At 41.4% G+C, this 20116-nt stretch overlaps 1 protein-coding gene across 2 annotated transcripts in view; it reads left to right on the top strand.

Moving 5' to 3' along the window:
• Window positions 1-16337, top strand: part of LOC106089522 (ubiquitin carboxyl-terminal hydrolase 47) — a 60070-nt gene extending 43733 nt beyond the window's left edge. For both annotated transcript variants that reach the window (XM_013255372.2, XM_059369909.1), the window contains exons 4-10: window positions 2267-2757; window positions 2835-3261; window positions 13469-15334; window positions 15405-15531; window positions 15600-15670; window positions 15732-15865; window positions 15938-16337. In XM_013255372.2, the coding sequence (XP_013110826.2) occupies window positions 2267-2757; window positions 2835-3261; window positions 13469-15334; window positions 15405-15531; window positions 15600-15670; window positions 15732-15865; window positions 15938-16151 (3330 nt within the window). In that variant the 3' untranslated portion in view covers window positions 16152-16337. The remainder of the gene's footprint in view (window positions 1-2266; window positions 2758-2834; window positions 3262-13468; window positions 15335-15404; window positions 15532-15599; window positions 15671-15731; window positions 15866-15937) is intronic.
• The last annotated feature ends 3779 nt before the right edge of the window (window positions 16338-20116 follow it).

Genomic DNA, 20116 nt, shown 5'->3' with positions numbered 1-20116 from the left:
TGCCCATGAACATTCCACTAAGGAACAGGGGCAACTTCTCACATATCAAAGAGTGCAGTCCGATTTTAAGTTTTAAGCTCCTTTTTATAGCCGAGTCCGAACGGCGTGCCACAGTGCGACACCTCTTTGGAGAGATGTTTTACATGGCATAGTACCTCACAAATGTTGCTAGCATTAGGAGGGGAAAACCACCGCTGAAAATTTTTTCTGATGGTCTCGCCAGGATTCGAACCCAGGCGTTCAGCGTCATAGGTGGACACACTAACCTCTGCGTTACGGTGGCCTCATAGCATATCCATTATCCGGGCAATCGCAATGACACACCTTAACACTCAGTAGGTCAAGCAGATTGATGACTCAGAGGCACACCCCAATACATGGTTGGGCACTGATTGATGGCTAGGAGGCACACCCTAATACACGGCACTGTTCGGGTTACGGCGTTCATGGCGCGGAGATACGGAACATCACAATGTTGCGCAGCGAGATATTCGGGTAGGGTAAACAAAAGAGGTCACACCCTAATATGCCGTAACATACGTGGTTTAGTGGCTAGGAGGCACACCCTCGTACACGGCACTGTTCGGATTCGCTGGAGTTTGGCAAGCGGAGGCGAGAGAGGGCTCTCCGTTTATAAAAAGCTGGATTTTGGGCGCGGTGGAAAAAGAGTGGCAAGGCATACCCTATCATACGGCACAATACGCGGGTGGATAGCTAGGAGGTACACCCTCACCCTTCGGAAGCGAGAGAGGGCACTCCGTTTATGAAAAAATATGGATTTCGGGCGCGATGGAAAGAGACTGGCAAGGAGGCACATCCTATCATACGGCACAATACGCGGGTTGGTGGCTATGAGGCACACGCAAGTAAACGTCACTGTTCGGGTTCACTGGGTGACGGCACGAGAAAGCGGGAGAGGGCACTCCGCTAATATAACGGGGGGTTTGGGGCGCGTTGGCAAGGAGGCACATTCTTATAAACGGCATTGTTCTCTCGCGATCACGAAGCTAAGAGGCAAGAGGGCGTTCGGGTTCACTGGGTGACGGCACGAGAAATTGGGAGAGGGCACTCCGCTAATATAACGGGGGGTTTGCGGCGCGTTGGCAAGGAGGCACATTCTTATAAACGGCATTGTTCTCTCGCGATCACGAAGCTAGGAGGCAAGAGCGCCCTCTGTTTACACTTGTGACTGGGCGACGAATGGGCACACTCTGATATGTTTGAGGCAGTAAGGCACTCTTAGATCACTGTACTCACCATGTCTGCATGGCTTCTGACTCCTTGGATGACAGTCTCGAGTACTCGTTGCGACTCCTTTTTATAGGTGCCCATCCTAGGCTTCGCCACGTACTTGTTTTGAATAACAACTTGTTTGTGCAACCCGAAAACAAGTTGATTACCACTTTTAAGTAGGAAACACTCCTTGTTTTGCTTTTGCCGTTACGTTTACAAATAGTAATTGCGGATTTTTCATATGGTCGGCGTTGACAATTTTTTTCACAGCTTGTGACTCTGTAATTGCATTCTTTCTTCTGTCAGTTATCAGCTGTTACTTTTAGCTTGTTTTAGAAAAAAAGTGTTAAAAAAGTATATTTGATTAAAGTTCATTCTAAGTTTTATTAAAAATGCATTTACTTTCATTTCTAAAAAAAATCCGCAATTACTTTTTGGGCAACCCAATATTTTGTTGTTGTCTAGCCACCTGCTGGCGAGGAAATCGACCTAAATGCAATTGTTTTTCAATAGACAAAATGGACTTGGTCAACTTTCGGCTGCCATGGGATTGTTCTTAACCTAACCATTAAATTATTGTTCTTAGCCTAAGGTGTGGGCGAAAACGAACAATGCTGACTTTCTTCGTCACACTGTCCGTAAAGATATTCATATACGAGGTCCTCGCGTTACACCATACCACCTCGGATTTCCGCCTACAGGAACGTATTATGGCCAGGTAGTTGGAAACCGATCTCAGTACCTGGGATCTCAATATCCCCCCGCGATCATCTAGCTTTGATCCATCCGTGTAGCATGAGTTTCCAGATAGCAATACCAGAGTTCCGTAAATCCAAGACTGTGCCATTGGCAGCAATGCCTCGATTTAGACCTCAAGTGTCGTCTCAGGTATACGACCCCTTTCTTCCAGATTTCCTTTCGTCGCCTCGATTATATTGCGATGGTGTGTTATTCCTAATTAATTTTTAGTTTCCTTATTATTTTTTTTGAATTTTTATGCATAACATTTTTATGCCCTCTCTTTTGTTTATAGACATCGAAGAAATCCGCTGTGGAAACTACTGATCTAACCCGAAGTTTTGGCTGGAATTCCTCAGAAGCTTGGCAACAACATGATATTCAAGAATTGTGTCGCGTCATGTTCGACGCCTTGGAGCACAGATTCAAAAACACCAAACAGGCCAATCTCATCTCGAATTTGTACGAGGGCAAAATGATTGACTATGTCAAGTGTCTGGAATGCAATACGGAGAAGACACGTGGCGATACCTTCTTAGATATACCACTGCCGGTTAAACCGTTTGGCAGCCAAGTCGCCTACGGCAGCATTGAGGAGGCTTTGAGTGCATTTGTTCAACCTGAAACGTTGGATGGCAATAATCAATATTTCTGTGAGAAGTGTAATAAGAAGTGCGATGCTCACAAGGGTTTGAAATTTAAAAATTTCCCCTACATATTAACTTTGCATTTGAAGAGATTCGATTTTGACTATACCACCATGTATCGCATAAAGCTAAATGATAAGTAAGTCTAAAAAATGCCATAGGAGGAATCCAAATGGGTCATTTTAACAATTTCCCCTTTTTTGCAATTTTTTTTAGAGTAACCTTTCCTCAGGTTTTGAATTTGAATACATTCATTGAGTCCAGCGAATCTGATGGAGCGGCAGCAGCAGCAGCCATCAATTCGAATGGCATCGATGATTGCAGCACCACCGACAGTGGTTCGGCCATGGAAGAGGATAATTGGAGCAGCGGAGTGGCCACCACAGCCAGTTCGATAACACAGAATGAGAACGACATTAATGAGGACGATCTTGATGATGGCATTGACATGCACTCCAACACTGAGCACAGAAATCGCGAAAATAGCGAACAAAATATCAAAGAACATTTGGGCCCGTACACTTATGAACTGTTTGCCATTATGATACATTCGGGTAGTGCATCTGGTGGTCATTATTATGCCTATATCAAAGAGCTGGATAACAACGAGTGGTTCTGTTTCAATGATCAAACTGTGTCACCGGTAAGTACAAATGATTTTCGTTTTTCTGTTTTTGTGCTATTTTGTATACCCTCCACCATAGGATGGGGGGTTTGTTTGTAACTACTCGAAATATTCGTCTGAGACCCCATAAAGTATATATATTCTTGATCGTCGCGACATTTTATGTCGATCTAGCCATGTCCGTCCGTCCGTCTGTCTGTCGAAAGCACGCTAACTTCCGAAGGAGTAAAGCTAGCCGCTTGAAATTTTGCACAAATGCTTCTTATTAGTGTAGGTCGGTTGGTATTGTAAATGGTCCATGTTTTGATATAGCTGCCATATAAACCGATCTTGGGTCTTGACTTCTTGAGCCTCTACAGTGCGCAATTCTTATCCGATTAGAATGAAATTTTGCACGTCATGTTTTGTTATGATATCCAATAACTGTGGCAAGTATGGTCCAAATCGGTCCATAACCTGATATAGCTGCCATATAAACCGATCTTGGGTATTGACTTCTTGAACCTCTGGAGAGCGCAATTCTCGTCCGATTTGGCACAAATTTTGTACAACGGCTCCTCCCATGGCCTTCAACATACGTGTGGTCAGAATCGATCTAAAGCTTGATTCAGCTCCCATATAAACCGATCTTCCGATTTCGCTTCTTGAGCCCCGAATCGGACTATAACTTGATGTAGCTGCTCCTCCGTCCTTATTCATTATACTTTGTTTGCCTAAAAACAGATACAGCGCAAAGAACTCTCGACAGATGCGACCATGGTGGAGGGTATATAAGATTCGGTCCGGCCGAACTTTGCACGCTCTTACTTGTTTATTTTTAATTTTTTTGTCCACCTAAAAGCAATAGGATTGGTTTTTGTTTCTATTTAGAATAGAAAGCAAAGTGAAACCCCTTTTTAAAAGTTTTGGGCAAACTGTGGTTACCTAAAACCTGTTTCTATTTCTGCGCTAGATGAATGAACGAACGGCAAGCAAGATTTTTGGGTTGTGGGTTGAGTTATGGCGATGCTTATAAGGCACCAAAAGCCAGGTTATTAACTACTGCATGTAGACCCAGTCTACATCAGATGAACAGCTTCTCCTATACCCCTCCCTCAGGGGCGTGTAGATAAAACGATGTTGGACCAAGCAGCAGTGGGAGACAGCTCCAAGACCCAGTGTGAGTGGTATAATAGTGTTTGATTAAAAACGAAGCAGGCCCGCTGCTAAAAGAGAATGTTGAAAATCTTAATTTATTATCACAGTGTCTTAGGTGGTAAAATCCATATAATCCTAGCCAGTAAACTGGCATAAAGTATAATTAGTTGTCAACGATCGCATACTATAACGTATGCACTATGTTATATCACAGTTCCAATCACAGCTTAATCGAGTATCCCTATATTCTCAAACAAGGGATAGTAACTTTTACAAATTAATCTCCGCTTCCACAATAAAGGCAACGAGTGCTTTATAAGTATTAACCTCCTTGGTACTTAGTATGGCTTCAATATCCTTGTGGCGTTTAAAAAAAGTATAGTTCCCACGGAGCACATCATATTTGGTGCATTCAAAAATGGCATGGTGGCTTGTACCGGGCTTCCAGCACGTGTCGCAAATCGGAGTGGAGATTGCACCTATTTTGTGCAAATAAACCTTGTCACACGTATGTCCCGTGTGAAGCCTGTTGATAATTCTCACCTCAGCCGAATCAAGGTTCATCCTGAGAAACCATGGTTTCTCAGTAACATCTTTGTACAGGCGATAGAAAAATTTGCCCTTTTCTCTCGAGGTCTCAGCAAAACAATCATTCCATCTTTCCCATAATCTTCTCTTTATAATATTCATAGCCTCCTTGTGGGACAGCTCGGCCTCCATCGGCGCACCACATTCAGTTGCCCGCTTGGCTATCTCATCCACTGTCTCATTGAAATCAATTCCGGAGTGTCCTGGAACCCAGACCACATGACATGCCTGTATGTCAGACAAGTTCAGTTTCTGATGAAATAGGGATGCCACATAATCATCAATGTTCTTACTGCCCAGAGCCTTACAGGCCGCAAGGCTATCTGTGAAGAACACGCATCTTTCATGCCCATCCTCAACGGCAATCTCTAAGGCCTTGTATAGCGCCCAAAGCTCCCCAAATGTAGAGGAGGCCTTGAAATCAATCTTGAAATAAAACTTGTACCCCAGAGTGGGGACAAAGACCCCGCATCCAGTATCATTCTCAGATAGGGAGGCGTCTGTGGCAAAAATCGTAAAGCCACTATTTTTATATTCATAGAATTCTTTGTTATAGATTTGCTTTATAACTTCCTTAGGAGTAGCTTCTTTTCTGTCTGATAATCGGTTGAGTGTAACAGAGATCTTTTTAGAGGCAATCGGACATATAATATCCCCAACCCGGTCAAAAACATCCTCAAAATTGTAGTTGTTAAGGTAAAACTCAACAAAATTCCCATTTTTGGTTAACGACTGCACATTATATTGTAGTATCTTTACCATGACTACTGGTAAGGCTAGACATATTGCTTACAGGGACATTTGTATTCACCCCAAACTTGCTTAGTCGAGTAGCGAAATGATTCATGGCATCCACTGCCATCGAATTGCCTGTCATTCTCAAAAAATCCATCATAAATATTAACATTTCTTCCGTTACCTTCTCCAGCTCCGAAGTTCTAACTGCATCAGTCATGTACACCGGCGTGGCTGGCTGAGACTCACCAAACATCCTTGGATGCATTTCAGCTCCAGGTCTATGAATATAGGGCTTCCTCTGTCTCTTCACTACGGAATTAAAGGTGTACGGTGTAAGGATTTCATTTACCTCCCTCTCTCTGCTGTCTTCACAGCCGTTGGTGGCCTTGTTCGTCCTCCTGTTCCCCATAATCTCAGGAAACTGGTCATCATCAGCTAATAAATCAAACCTATTCTGGTTCTTGTACATATCGAAAACCTCCTTCTTTGACATCTTCTTTCTTGTCATAATCTTGTTCGTTTCAACTTCTTTCAGCCAAATTGGACATACATCCTTATCTTTTGCCACATGGCCATTTCCATTACACAAAATACACCTCTTCTCTTCACAAGCACCTCCACAAGTCGCCTCATTGCTACCACACTTAATACAGCGTTTTCTTGATCTGCATCCTTGTTTGGTATGCCCTAGCCTTCCACAGTTAAAACATTGCCTTACTGCCGGATAGAAGGTCCTGACAGTCAGCACAGTCCTTTCAAAGATAATCCATTGTGGATGGTCATCCCCCGCAAATCCAACCTTGACCGTCTCAGTTGGATGAAACACAGTGGGATCATTCGCATCTCTTCTAGTAAACCTTCTTACCGAAGTTATTTTTTTCCCAGCCGTCGAATTAGCCATAATCTCCTCTTCAGAATAACATAGGGGAACGTCCCTTATAACCCCAAAAGTCTCAATGAAGTTCCGAGGCACGAAAGGCCTCAACTTCCTCTTCCTCAACTCATCATTATCAATAAATTTATTCGCAGACTCCCAATCATCAAAAGTCAGCTTGTATAGGGTAACCCCTATCGCAACCACCTTCTTAATCTTTTGAAACTCATCCGATTTCAAATCTTTTATTTTAGATATAAAATACAAGCCATTCCTGATTTTTTTATTGTTAACTCCATCTGCCTCAGATGTATCAACTAGTACCAAACACTCACCTGAATGCTCTGGGGTATATCTTACATCAGCGTCATTAATCCTCCTTTTCTTAGGGTCATTCACGTCATTCTCCTCTCGCCTCCTTGTTTTCCTCACCTCATTACCATCCATCGCCACTTCATTCGAGCCACTTGCATCAATTGCATTGACATTGTCTTCATTAGCACAAACACCACCATTACCATTTGCCACACACACGCCATTAACAGTAGCTGCACCACCACCATTACCAGTAAAGGTAATATTTTCATTCTTTCTGGAATTCGTCAAATTCTTTCTCTTCATTTCTGTGTCTATACGACACAAAATTAGCGTCTCCGAGGGCCCAGCCCTCTCCTCCTTCTCATTCATTTCGGCCTCCACAGCGGCCAATCAAGCAGGCTGCCCACCACTCACACCACAAAACACCAAAAACACTTTTTCCAGTTAAAATTGATAAAAAATACAGCTTCCAGTAAATCTAGGAGCTCCACAGGAGTCCAATAATATGTGTAACACGTATTAACAGGTTAGAACAACCACGATGCTTCACGATAAAATTTTTTCTTCACAGCCAGACAACATACACAGCCAAACGTCAAACGAGAAGTGGCAAGCAAGATTACTTTTTGACAAACGAGTATTGCTGCGTAACAGGTTTTTTTTGGCATTGTGTGTGTTGCTGGTGCTAGATGTTAGTTTTGAGTTAGAGATTATAATGACAGGTTTCCCCTCGTGGGCTAGGGTATAACTCGCGGGGGAAGGGTCCGTCACAGAAATTTATATTTGCCGAGACTAGAGTAGAGAACACGAAGTTTGTTTAGGTCTTTACAATCTTGTAAAAATAAAGGTGATTAGTTACTACAAGCGAATACTTAACACCGAGGCCTGGAGCGGCACTCGGAAATACGGGCCAAATCAGGCAGTGACTGGTTGATGTAGGTGGAGACCTGGAACGGTACTCCGATTGTACAACAGCTGAGCCGTGTGGGTAAAGACCTGGGACGGTACTTCTCGATCAAAAACGTTCCGTTCACGGCTGGAACTTGGCACGGCGGTAACTGGCTACGACTGGTCACATGATGAAAGCCGGGCACGGCACTCTCAGGGCTGTAGCTAGGGTCCGAACAAGTCAATGGCCGGGTGGCGCCACGAGAATACACTGTTGAGCGAGACACAACGGTGGAACTATGATGCAGTGACCTCAAAAGTACACTGTTAACGCTGACAATCGCCAAAGGTTAACCTAGATTTTGCGGTGCAATGCAAATTTTGCTCATGAACTTTACACCCGAGGAACAGAGGCGAACTTCTCATGTATCAATGAGTGCAGTCCGATTCAAGTTTAAGCTCAGTGATAAGGGACCTCCTTTTTATAGGCGAATCTGAACAGCGTGCCGCAGTGCGACAGCTCTTTGGTGAGAAGTTTTACATAGCATAGTACCTCACAAATGCTGCCAGCATTGGGAGGGGAAAACCACCGCTGAAAATTTTTCTGATGGTCTCGCCAGGATTCGAACTCAGGCGTTCAGCGTCATAGGCAGACATGCTTACCTCTGCGCCACGGTGGCCTTCGATTTTACGGTGCAGTGACCACGAAAGTACACTATTTCGCAAAGACACACCTCCGAAATGATGGCGCAGTGACCTCGAAAGTACAAGTGCTGACGGAATACAAACGTTGCGGATTTACTACTCTTTTACGGTGCAGTGACCACGAAAGTACACTGGTTAGCTAAGGTACAGCGGCGAAACTATGATGCAGTGACCTCGAAAGTACACTGTTGACGGAATACAAACGATGCGGATGAGGGTGCAGTGACCACGAAAGTACACTGTTTGGCGCATGCACAACGGCGAAACAATGATGCAGTCACCTCGAAAGTACACTATTGACGGGACACAAACAATGCGGGCTTACGATGCTTCTACGGTGCAGTAACCACGAAAGTACACTGTTTGGCGCATGTACATCGCCAAAACAATGATGCAGTCACCTCGAAAGTACACTGTTGACGGGATACACACAATGCGGCTTTACTAAGCTTTGGACGATGCAGTGACCACGAATGTACACTTTTAAGCGAAGGTACAGCGGAAAAAAAAATCAAATCATCAAGAAATTTTCAGCGGTGTTTTTCCCCTTCTAATGCTGGCAACATTTGTGAGGTACTATGCCATGTAAAACTTCTCTCCAAAGAGGTGTCGCACTGTGGCACGCCTTTCGCACTCGGCTATAAAATGGAGGCCCCTTATCATTGAGCATAAAATTTGAATCGGACTGCACTCATTCATATGTGAGAAATTTGCCCCTGTTCCTTAGTGGAATGTTCATGGGTCAAATTTGCAAATTTTAAAGCGGCGAAACTATAATGCTGTGACCTCGAAAGTACACTGTTGACGGGACACAAACGATGCGGGCTTACGACAACTTGTTTTGATCACTTTCAAATACAAGTTGTAAACAAGTATGAGTGAGGGCCACTCACTTGTTCGGGAAACCACTGCCTGCTTGGATAAAAGTTCGTTTAAGGTATATGGGCAATATTTTATATAAAGATATAGGTTGCCCAAAAAGTAATTGCGGATTTTTTAAAAGAAAGTAAATGCATTTTTAATAAAACTTAGAATGAACTTTAATTCTGCAAAGATCGAAATAAATGGTAGTCTGATGGTGCAAGGTCAGGGCTATATGGTGGATGCATTAAAAGTTCCCGGCCAAGCTCACTCAGTTTTTGGCGAGTGACCAAAGATGTGTGCGGTCTAACGTTGTCCTGGTGGAATATGACACCTTTACGATTGACCAATTCTGGTCGCTTCTCCTTGATGGCTGTATTCAATTTGTCCAATTGTTGACAGTTAACATCCGAATTAATCGTTTGGTTCCTTGGAAGCAGCTCAAAATATACCATACCCTTCCAATCCCACCAAACAGACAGCATAACCTTCTTTTGGTGGATATCAGCCTTTGAATTGGTTTGAGCTGGTTCACCATGCTTGGACCATGATCGTTTTCGACTAACGTTGTTGTAAACAATCCATTTTCCATCTCCAGTTATGATTCGTTTTAAAAACGGATCGAATTCATTGCGTTTAAGGTGCATATCACAAGCGTTGATTCGGTTTGTTAAATGAATTTCTTTCAGTACATGTGGTACCCAAATATCAAGCTTTTTCACCAGTCCAAGACTTTTTATGTGATAATGAACGGTTGATTTTGGTATATTTAACTTCTCTCCTATCTCACGCTCAGTTACATGACGATCCAATTCGATTAATGCTTTGATTTGGTCATCATCAACTTCATTTGGCCGACCTGAACATGGCTCATCTTTAAGTGAAAAATCTCCACAACGGTATTTGCGAAACCAATTTTGACACTGTCTTCCTTTTAAGGCTTTATCACCATACACATCTCGTAACTTTTTAGCAACCTGCTCCGTTTTTTTTCCTTTACGGAAATAATAAAGTAAAATATGACGAAAATGCTCCTTTGTGGGCTCCATATTAAAATTGACGCCAAACAAACAAATGTAAACTAAATTTCGCGCACTTTTTTCTAAAGCAAGCTAAAAGTATCAGCTGATAATTGACAGAAGAAAGAATGCAATTACAGAGTCACAAGCCGTTGAAAAAATTTGTCAACGCCGACAATATGAAAAATCCGCAATTATTTTTTGGGCAACCCAATACGTTTCAGGATCGACTGGGAGGCACACTTAGAGAAAAATAGGAATGGTTGAAATGACAAAGAACACTGTGAAAAATAATTTAGTTGAAGTTAAAAACATACACCGTGAAAAATAATTTCTTTTTGAAATAATAACCTACACTGCGAAAATTAATTGAATATTGACATAAAATAAGTACACTGAGCGAAATGATTTAATAAACTCGTAATAAAAATTAAAACTCAGCTGGAGAAAACAATCCAACAACGGTTTTTGTTTTTGCTAAATTTTCTTGTTAGGTGCCCATGCCAGCATTTCTGAGGTTTGCTTATAGAGTCCATACATTTCTTGGCACATTTAACATTGAGCACAACTTAAAGTAGATGCAAATAAAAATGGGAGTGTGGAATCAACTCCATCGCTACAGCATTGGATGGGGGGTGGGGGGACAGCTAGCGTGGCGAAGAATAGAACTTGGTTAAACGTATTAATTGCGTAAATGTATTTTCCTAATACCTTGGATATACTATATACTACCTATCAATGTAAAGCCTTGGAAGCCTCTAAAGCCAAAATGTTCGAGGAACCTTCCCTGCAATGAGATAAATGTTTCACAGAATGATTTAGATTTTATTTTACAATTACAATTTTTAAACATAATTTTAATGACATTAACTACCAGCAATTTTAGAGGTTTTCCAACAAGGCTTTTTTTTGCGTTGTCAATAGATTAGTTTTGCGTTGCCAATAGATTGAAGATTTGATGGCAGAGAGTTATCGCATTTGTTAAATATTGCCATTTTGATATGATCAGTCGACACCGTGGGGCGCCTATTTAAATCATACGAGTTGTTCTCCCAAATTGCAATTTTTGATACAGGTACTCCGGACATCTCTCATGGATGATTTTATGTAAGAGTAAAAAATTCTTGATGTCAAGGTAATCACCAAATTTCATATTACATACACTTTTCTCGCAGAGCGAACAACTGTCGTATCGATCTAGTCAATGAACGTATCTTACAATAGCATTGTGGACTGTTTCCAGACGTCTAGTGCATCTAGAGTCGCATTTACTACAACATTTGAGAGGTACTATGCCATGTAAAACTTCTCTCCAAAGAGGTGTCGCACTGCGGCACGCCGTTCGGAATCAGCTTTAAAAAGGAAGCCCCTTATCATTGAGCTTAAACTTGTATCGGACTGCACTCATTGATGTGTGAGAAGTTTGCCCCTGTTCCTTAGTGGAATGTTCATGGGCAAATTTTGCAATTTTTGATATGCTGATCACCAATTAATATGCATTCATCAGTGACAATATTCTGATTGCGATTTTAAGTTAAGAGACAGTTCGATTAGTGTGGGTTTATATGCAGATAATTGTCATCAGCCCATCTAGAAACAATATCCAAATCTTCATTTATTTTAAGGGATCCTTAAGGTATGTCAGATTTAGGAAAGCTCAGATAGAGCTCGACATCATCGGCATATATGTGTATAGAGGAATATGTGAGCCGGACTGGAAGGTCATTTATGTACATCGAGAAAGGCAGTGGTCCCATAATCGAACCCTGCGGTACACCTTTATTCAGTTGCAGAGATTTGGACATTAGGTCTTTAATTACAACATATTGAAATCTTTGGCAGAGGTAGTTCTTAATCAACAACACAGCAGAGTCGGAAAAATTAGAGTAGTGTTTTAGTTTTAATCAAAGTACATCATGGTTGACATAGTCAAAGGATTTTGAGTGATCCAACAGTACTAAACATGTTACTTGTCCATCATCAATATTTGATCTAATGTCTTCGGCAACATCGATGAAAGCTGTGATGCAGCTATGTCTTGGGCTGGATAACAGGCGGAAATCATTTAAGTATGTACTTACTGAACGCATGGGTTCGAATTCTGGCGAGACCGTCAGAAAATATTTTCAGCGGTGGCTTGCCCTCCTATTGCTGGCAACATTTGTGAGATAATATGCCATGTAAAACTTGTCTCCAAAGAGGTGTCGCACTGCGGCACACCGTTCGGACTGGGCTATAAAAAGGAGACCCCTTATCATTGAGCCTGAACTTGAATCAGACTGCACTCATTGATAGGTGAGAAGTTTGCCCCGGTTCCTTAGTGGAATGTTCATGGGCAATGTTTGCTTATGGGTTTTTTTTCTCAAAAGCCTTTGATAAGAACGGCAGAAAGGATATTGGGCGATAGTCATTTTGGCACTGGTATCACTTTTGAATGTTTCCATGCGAACGGATATATGCTTGTGGTTATTATAGTGTTGAAAAAATGGGTAATATAAGGCAGTATATACGGTAAAGTGCATTTTTGTGAATTTTGGATGCAAGTCATCCAAACCAACTGCATTTGATTTTATCGCCATACAGCCCCCATATACATCAATAGGCTGAACACATGCAAATTCAAAAGATGTGACTTCAGGTGGTGTTATTGGAGCATTCGATAAAACAGTTGATGTGTTTCTTTGTACGGTATTAGATTCAAGGTTCACTATGCAGTTTAGAAAATAAGCCTTCACATTCATCAGGATCATCATCAATTTCGACTGGATGGGTAGAACCAACGCCAATTTCTTGTATTGTTTTCCACTTTCTTTTCGAATCAGTTGACTCGCTGAATTTTTTGGCATAATAGACAACGAATCTCCTTAGCTGGTCATTCAGTAAAATATTTTCCCGCCTTGATACAAGAAAAAGGTCAATCAGGCTGTTTGCAGTTGATGTCAAATGAGCTGGAGCTGTGTGTGGTTTCCTCTGGCTTTCCTTTTTTTTATTGAAAGACAATATTTGATTACTTTGACATTGAACTCCAGTGTTGTTTTAAATCGAAATTTTATTTCTTTCCCGCCCCTTTTAATTGTACTCCCTCTCCATATCACAGATTACGCAAGAGGATATACAAAAATCATTTGGCGGTGGCATAAGTAAGGCCTACTACTCAAGCGTTTATAGCTCTAGCACGAATGCGTACATGCTGATGTATCGACAAATCGATGAGAAACGCAACGAAAAGTCCATGAAAGCTGCCGAATTCCCCGAGCACATAACAAAGCATCTGGAAAAGCTGAAGGAGGAGGAAGAGACACGGGTTACTCGCAGCAGTCTACGCCATCGTCCCATAGCAGACATATCGCTCAATGAGCAAATTAAGCCACGAGTTTATTTCTACAATCCGCAGTTGAAGAAGCTAAAGATGACTCGGGTATATGCAACGCAAAATTTGGATTTGAATGCCGTTTTAAAGACGGCATATGAAATGTTGGGCGTTCAAGATTTCGCTTCTCAGTCTCACTGCCGTCTGGTAGGCTATGAGCCAGCAGCCGAGAAAATTATTCGCTCATTTGAGAATGAGAAAACGCTGTCGCTAACCGATATTCGAAGCAATAGTGAGGATCCTATTGAGTTTCTGCTGGAATATCGTAAGGACGATCAGGAATTCGAAATCTATGAGCCAGGTGGTGCTACATGGTATGTGTTCACGGTCAAATTGTCCACCATGGAAATGGATGGGCCATACTTTGTCTACTCGAAGACCTTTGAGAACAACGACACCTTGAAGCATTCGATAGCCATGCGTTTGAATCTGAAGGAAGATCGCTTGATGGTGGCCACCACACAGCGTTATAAGAAAGCATTTGTTACCGATGACGTAACGCCCTCAAAGGAAGCCCAACAACGTTTGGAGGAATTGGCCCGTTCCCAATTTAAGGATGTCACATATATGTATGTCAATGTGCCAAATACTGATGCAACAAATTTGGAAATTTGTGGCATACCCACTGGCGAAATGATGGCTGAACAAGCAGCAGCAGCAGCAGCAACAGGAGATGGCACACTCAATGATCACATAAACGCCGCAACCAATGGCAACAAACTCACCAATGGTTTCCATCATGAGTGCAATTCCGAGGATAGCAGTTTAAGTGATGGCGATCGCACCCTAGTCGAAAACCTGCATCAGCGAAGTAGTGGTGCAGCAGGTGCATCTGGCGGCGGCGACAGTCAAATCTCTAGTACTAGTCACTCCCCCCAATTGTCCAGTCCCGAGGATGAGAATAACCAAGAGTCCATAAATCGCATCAATGCCTTCTACAATGGCTATTCGCATGGCGATTGTGACTCATCTACAGATGTGTTTAATCAGATACCAAGATTTTTCCATGCCATCAAGCTAGAGGTCATGGACACCGTCACACTCTCCAGCCGCCATCAATATTCCGATTCAACAGATGGTGCCGAAGAGATTGCCCGCAAGCCAGTTGTGTCTTATAAGATTCTCGTGGATTCGCATATGAAGCTATCCAAATTCAAGCAACATCTAGCACACCTCATCCAAGTTCCAGAGCATTATTTTGAGATCAATCGCAAGCATGACAAAAGTCTCAAGAGCCTTATGAACCAATCGCTGGTGTATTTCAGTGAGGGCGAAGCGCTGTCTGTGGAATTGGGCAAGGAACTGCAGGCGGACGAGCACAGAGCTAAAATATATTTTATACGCTTGTCCGAAATGAACAATGAAACGGGCAGATTGCCGTGCGTGTGTGAGTGGGTATACAACGACGCCATGACGGTGCCGTCAGCCAAAGCTTCCCTAATTGGCAAATTGCAACGCATCGATGCCGCAAAATACAAATCATTGAGCATGGAAAACTGCCGACTGTGGCTTAAGGGTGGACGTAGTCCTATCAAAATCTTCTCCGATGAAGATTCTCTTGGTGGTGAATTAAGACCATCATCGGCCGTGGAGGTAAGTGTGTGTGTGTGTGTTAATGCTGGGAGAAAAGATGTTCTTGATTTTCCTTCCTTTTTCTGATTAGTTCATTGTGCAAGAGTGTGAGGGGGATGTGAAACCACAAGTCAATGATAGCAGTTTAACGATATTTGTACGCCATTGGCACCCGGATACCTTGACCTTGGACAAATTTGAAGAAATAACGTTGGAGAGTAAGCAAAGATTGCCAAAACATTGGAATTACTTCTATTACATCTTATTTCATTTTTACTACCTCTAGGGGATGGCGAAATACGTAGTGCTCTGTCCAAACTCTCCAATATACCTGCAGAAAATATTTCCTATACCAGAGTAAGATTTGGATGTTTCCCCAGTTTAGGTGGCACGTCTTAAAGACATTTTCATGTTTCAGGTTAATGGTCATTTTCCCTACACAAATGTTTCCCTGCTCACCATTAACAGTGCAATGAGCTGGTTCAGCGTACCTGCTACTTTAGAAAATTATCCCTTGTCCAGCACGGTCAGTGGCAATTTGTATTTCTACATGTAAGTGGACTGGAATGCAAAACTTTTTGTTTAAACCGTTTTCATAACCAATGATGTTTCCAAAACTTGCAGGGATTCAACTGTAGAAGCCAAGGAACTCACACCCGAAGAGCGCAGAGAGATGAATGCCAAGGAAAAGACCAGATTAGACAGTTTAGGTGGCAGTGGTGTTTCAATCTCTCGCTACTCACGTCGCCAAGAGCGTGCGTTAAAAATTTACTTGGATAGTCCAACAACAACGGCATCACCTCCGGTCGATGCCAACAGCTCAATGGCGGATGACTAAAGACGACGCATGGACATGTCTATAGTCTGGCATAGAGTGAGAGAGAGAGAGAGAGACGATTATGACGCAGGTGGCGTGATAAAGCTCATATTAAAACTCTATCTTCATTTTGAATGCATAAGCGGGCACAAATGAAGCTGGAGCTGGAGCGTGATATGAGATTTTAACAAAAAAAAAACAAAACAACACCAAGAATATAATCATAAAACAAGTGTTACTTATTACGTTATTTTTATATTAAAGAAACCAACAATACAACAAGTTCTTCAAATATAAGAACTAATTATTCTTTGGCTCTACCACCACCAGCGTAGGGCGCTCATCTAAATTCTCCGCTACTGCTGCTAAAGAAAAAGATGATTAATAACAAAAACGACCCAAGGAAAATAAACAGTGCTAGTGCTGTTCCATTTTTCCCCATCACAGAAAAATAACAAAACATATTTGTAGTCAGATGTCAATCAATTGAACTAAAAATAAATACTTTATTTTCATAGGTCAAATTATAAAAAAGAAAAATACGATATACTATGAACTAATATCGAAAGAAATTAAAATTGTTTTTTGATTTTTTTGTTTTTGCTTGTATGTACTTTCTTTCAATCAGGTGCCCTGTTGATACAAAGCACACCGCCCACACAATAACACCCATCACTACTTACATATTTTTTCTAAATATCATTAATGAGACTGTTTAAATAAGTAAACGAAAAAAAACTGTAATAAATATTGAAAAAAAAAATATTTTTGTGTTTTAGTCAACAAAAAAAAAAAACTAATAAATATTCAAAAAAAAAATATTTTTGTGTTCAACCGGGTACCCGGTTGAATGTCAAACACAATGGCCTTCACTATGGCTTCGTCTCTATGGACTCTGACTTTCTTAAAATATCTTCAGGACTGGTTGCAAAAGCAAAGGCATCAAAACAAACTTCGTTTACATCATAAGGCCGGCACTATATTCGGTTTTCGTGTTGTACAATAACTCCATATAAAAAAAAAAACGGAAAAATTTGCCGAAATGTGTTCGTTTCGTCATAACTTGTTTTTTCATCTCATTTCGGGACGCTCATTGAGAACACAACCGCAGTCGCTGGGCAACAAGTCATTTTCTTACGCAAAATAAACGCGATCGCCAAACTTCTAATTGTAACTGGGTGTTTGTTAGAGTTAGTGATGTTGCTCACATGTACTCTGGTTGGAAAAAAATAAACTGTTTGTGAATGCATAAGAAAGTATTTTTTTAATATAAGTAAATATACTCGAAAGAAAAATAAATAATTCTTGCAAAACATGCAACTCAATCAATCTGTACGAAATAAAAAGGTTTGTGAAAGAATATGCTGCGTTTTTGGTCTTGCAATTACAACAAAAATATTGGGATAAAAGTGGAAAATGCTGACAAAGGCTTTTGGAAAGTTGTGGAAATACTACAAATAAATTCTGCGTTTGTCTCTTTTTAAATTGTTTTATGTTTCATTATTTATTAATAAGGGGGGAGGGGTGGTTGGTCGAAGTTATAAAAACATACATGAATTTCAATACGACCCACACACTCACATTAGTGTGTACACAGCTCGTAACCCTGCAAACATTTTCTATTGTGCGAGTCACTAAATCTGCACTCGAAGAAAGTTGAAAACATTTTCAGGCGATATCATTTTTATATTCTCCACCATAGGATGGGGGTGTACTAATTTTGTCATTCTGTTTGTAACTACTCGAAATATTCGTCTGAGACCCCATAAAGTATACATATTCTTGATCGTCGCGACATATTATGTCGATCTAGCCATGTCCGTCCGTCCGTCTGTCTGTCGAAAGCACGCTAACTTCCGAAGGAGTAAAGCTGGCTGCTTGAAATTTTGCACAAATACTTCTTATTAGTGTAGGTCGGTTGGTATTGTAAATGGGCCATATCGGTCCATGTTTTGATATAGCTGCCATATAAACCGATCTTGGGTCTTGACTTCTTGAGCCTCTAGAGTGCGCAATTCTTATCCGATTGGAATGAAATTTTGCACATATTTTGTTATGATATCCAACAAATGTGCCAAGTATGGTTCAAATTGGTCCATAACCTGATATAGCTGCCATTTAAACCGATCTTGGGTCTTGACTTCTTGAGCCTCTAGAGTGTGCAATTCTTATCCGATTGAAATGAAATTTTGCACAAGGAGTTTGTTATGATATCGAACAACTGTGCCAAGTATGGTTCAAATCGGTACATAACCTGATATAGCTGTCATATAAACCGATATTGGGTCTTGACTTCTTGAGCCTCTAGAGGGCGCAATTCTTATCCGATTGGAATGAAATTTTGCACAAGGCGTTTGTTATGATATCCAACAACTGTGCTAAGTATGGTTTAAATCGGTTTATTAATGACTGATATAGCTGTCATATAAACAGATATGGGGACTTGACTTCTTGAGCTTCTAGAGGGCGCCATTCCTATCCGATTTGGCTTAAATTTTGCATGACTTATTTTATTCTTACTTTCAACTACTGTGTTAAATAAGGTTTAAATCGGTTCATAACCTGATATAGCTGTCATATAAACCGATCTGGGATCTTAACTTCTTGAGCCTGTGGAGGTCGCAATTATTATCCGATTTGACTGAAATTTTGTACGACGGATTCTCTTTTGACCATCAACATACGTGTTTATTATGGTCTAAATCTGTCCATATATCCCGATACAGCTCCCATATAAATCGATCTCTCTATTTTACTTCTTGAGCCCCCAGAGGGCGCAATTCTTATTCGAATTGGCTGACATTTTACACAAGTCTACAACATATAATTAAATTGTGGTCCAAACCGGACCATATCTTGATATCGCTCCAATACCAGAACAAATCTTTTCTTATATTCTGTTTTGCCTAAGAAGAGATGCCGGGAAAAGAACTCGACAAACGCGATCCATGGTGAAGGGTATATATGATTCGGCCCGGCCGAACTTAGCACGCTTTTACTTGTTTACTCTAATTAGTGTCTCGGTACGATCCATGGTGGAGGGTATATAAGATTCGGCCCGGCCGAACTTAGCACGCTCTTACTTGTTTTTATTTACTTTTAATGAAGATTCATGGCAGCAAAAATTGCGGAATTATTTGGAAAATTTTGAAAAATTAAAACGTTTTATCCTTCCAGACACCAAGAGCAGAGCAACTATCGATTTCTTAAGTGTTTTGATGGAATCACCCTCATCGGAGAGCTACGAAGAAACCAACACCGTTCCTTTGAATTTGTTATGAAGGGAAGATGCTGCCATTGGGATTGAGTGAGTCTAGCTGGGCAGTTAAACAAGTTACGCACAGCGGGATTAGAAAAATTAGAGCAAACCAGTCTGCCAAATGTGAACGGATACAGCCATCTTCAATGATAACGAAGTGATTGTAGCCGCCACATGACCAAATAGAAAACTCGCTTAGCCTCACATCTGTGGTTGTAGCAATTTTTCTAGCCACAATATCCAAAAGTATTAGATGGTTAGTCCAAGGTATCTTTGTCAGCACAACAAGTGTACATTTGTATACGGTGATGGCATGTAAAGCAGTTGTAGTCCTATGCAGCCTTTGAAATGCATGCTGATGCTAGGCGAATGAAAATTGTCCAACGAGAGGAGCTTGGCTACTGATGAGAGAAGGGAGATAGGACTGTACGAGTCCCCCTTGCTCGTGTCCTTTTCAGGTTTCAGTAGCGGGATTAGACTGCCCAGATTTTGTCTGGAAGGAGCGCTTTGCGCCACGGATGACATTCGTAGCTTCGTGCACTGTAAATTGTGATGGCTGTCGAGCGGCACTGAGATCACAGATACTACGGATGGCTCCCCCTTTAGCCTTTTCACTCTTGGGTCAATAAACTGACGTTTATCTAAGGAAAATACCTCAAAAGTATCGCCAGCATTTTTTATTTAATAACAATTGTTTTTCTAAGCAAGCAGGTAAAAAATCAACCAA

Source organism: Stomoxys calcitrans, chromosome 1 (genome assembly GCF_963082655.1).
Source record: "Stomoxys calcitrans chromosome 1, idStoCalc2.1, whole genome shotgun sequence".
NCBI classification, from domain to species: domain Eukaryota; kingdom Metazoa; phylum Arthropoda; class Insecta; order Diptera; family Muscidae; genus Stomoxys; species Stomoxys calcitrans.
Note: the sequence above shows the minus strand (reverse complement) of the source record. Positions and strands in the feature narration are given on the sequence as shown.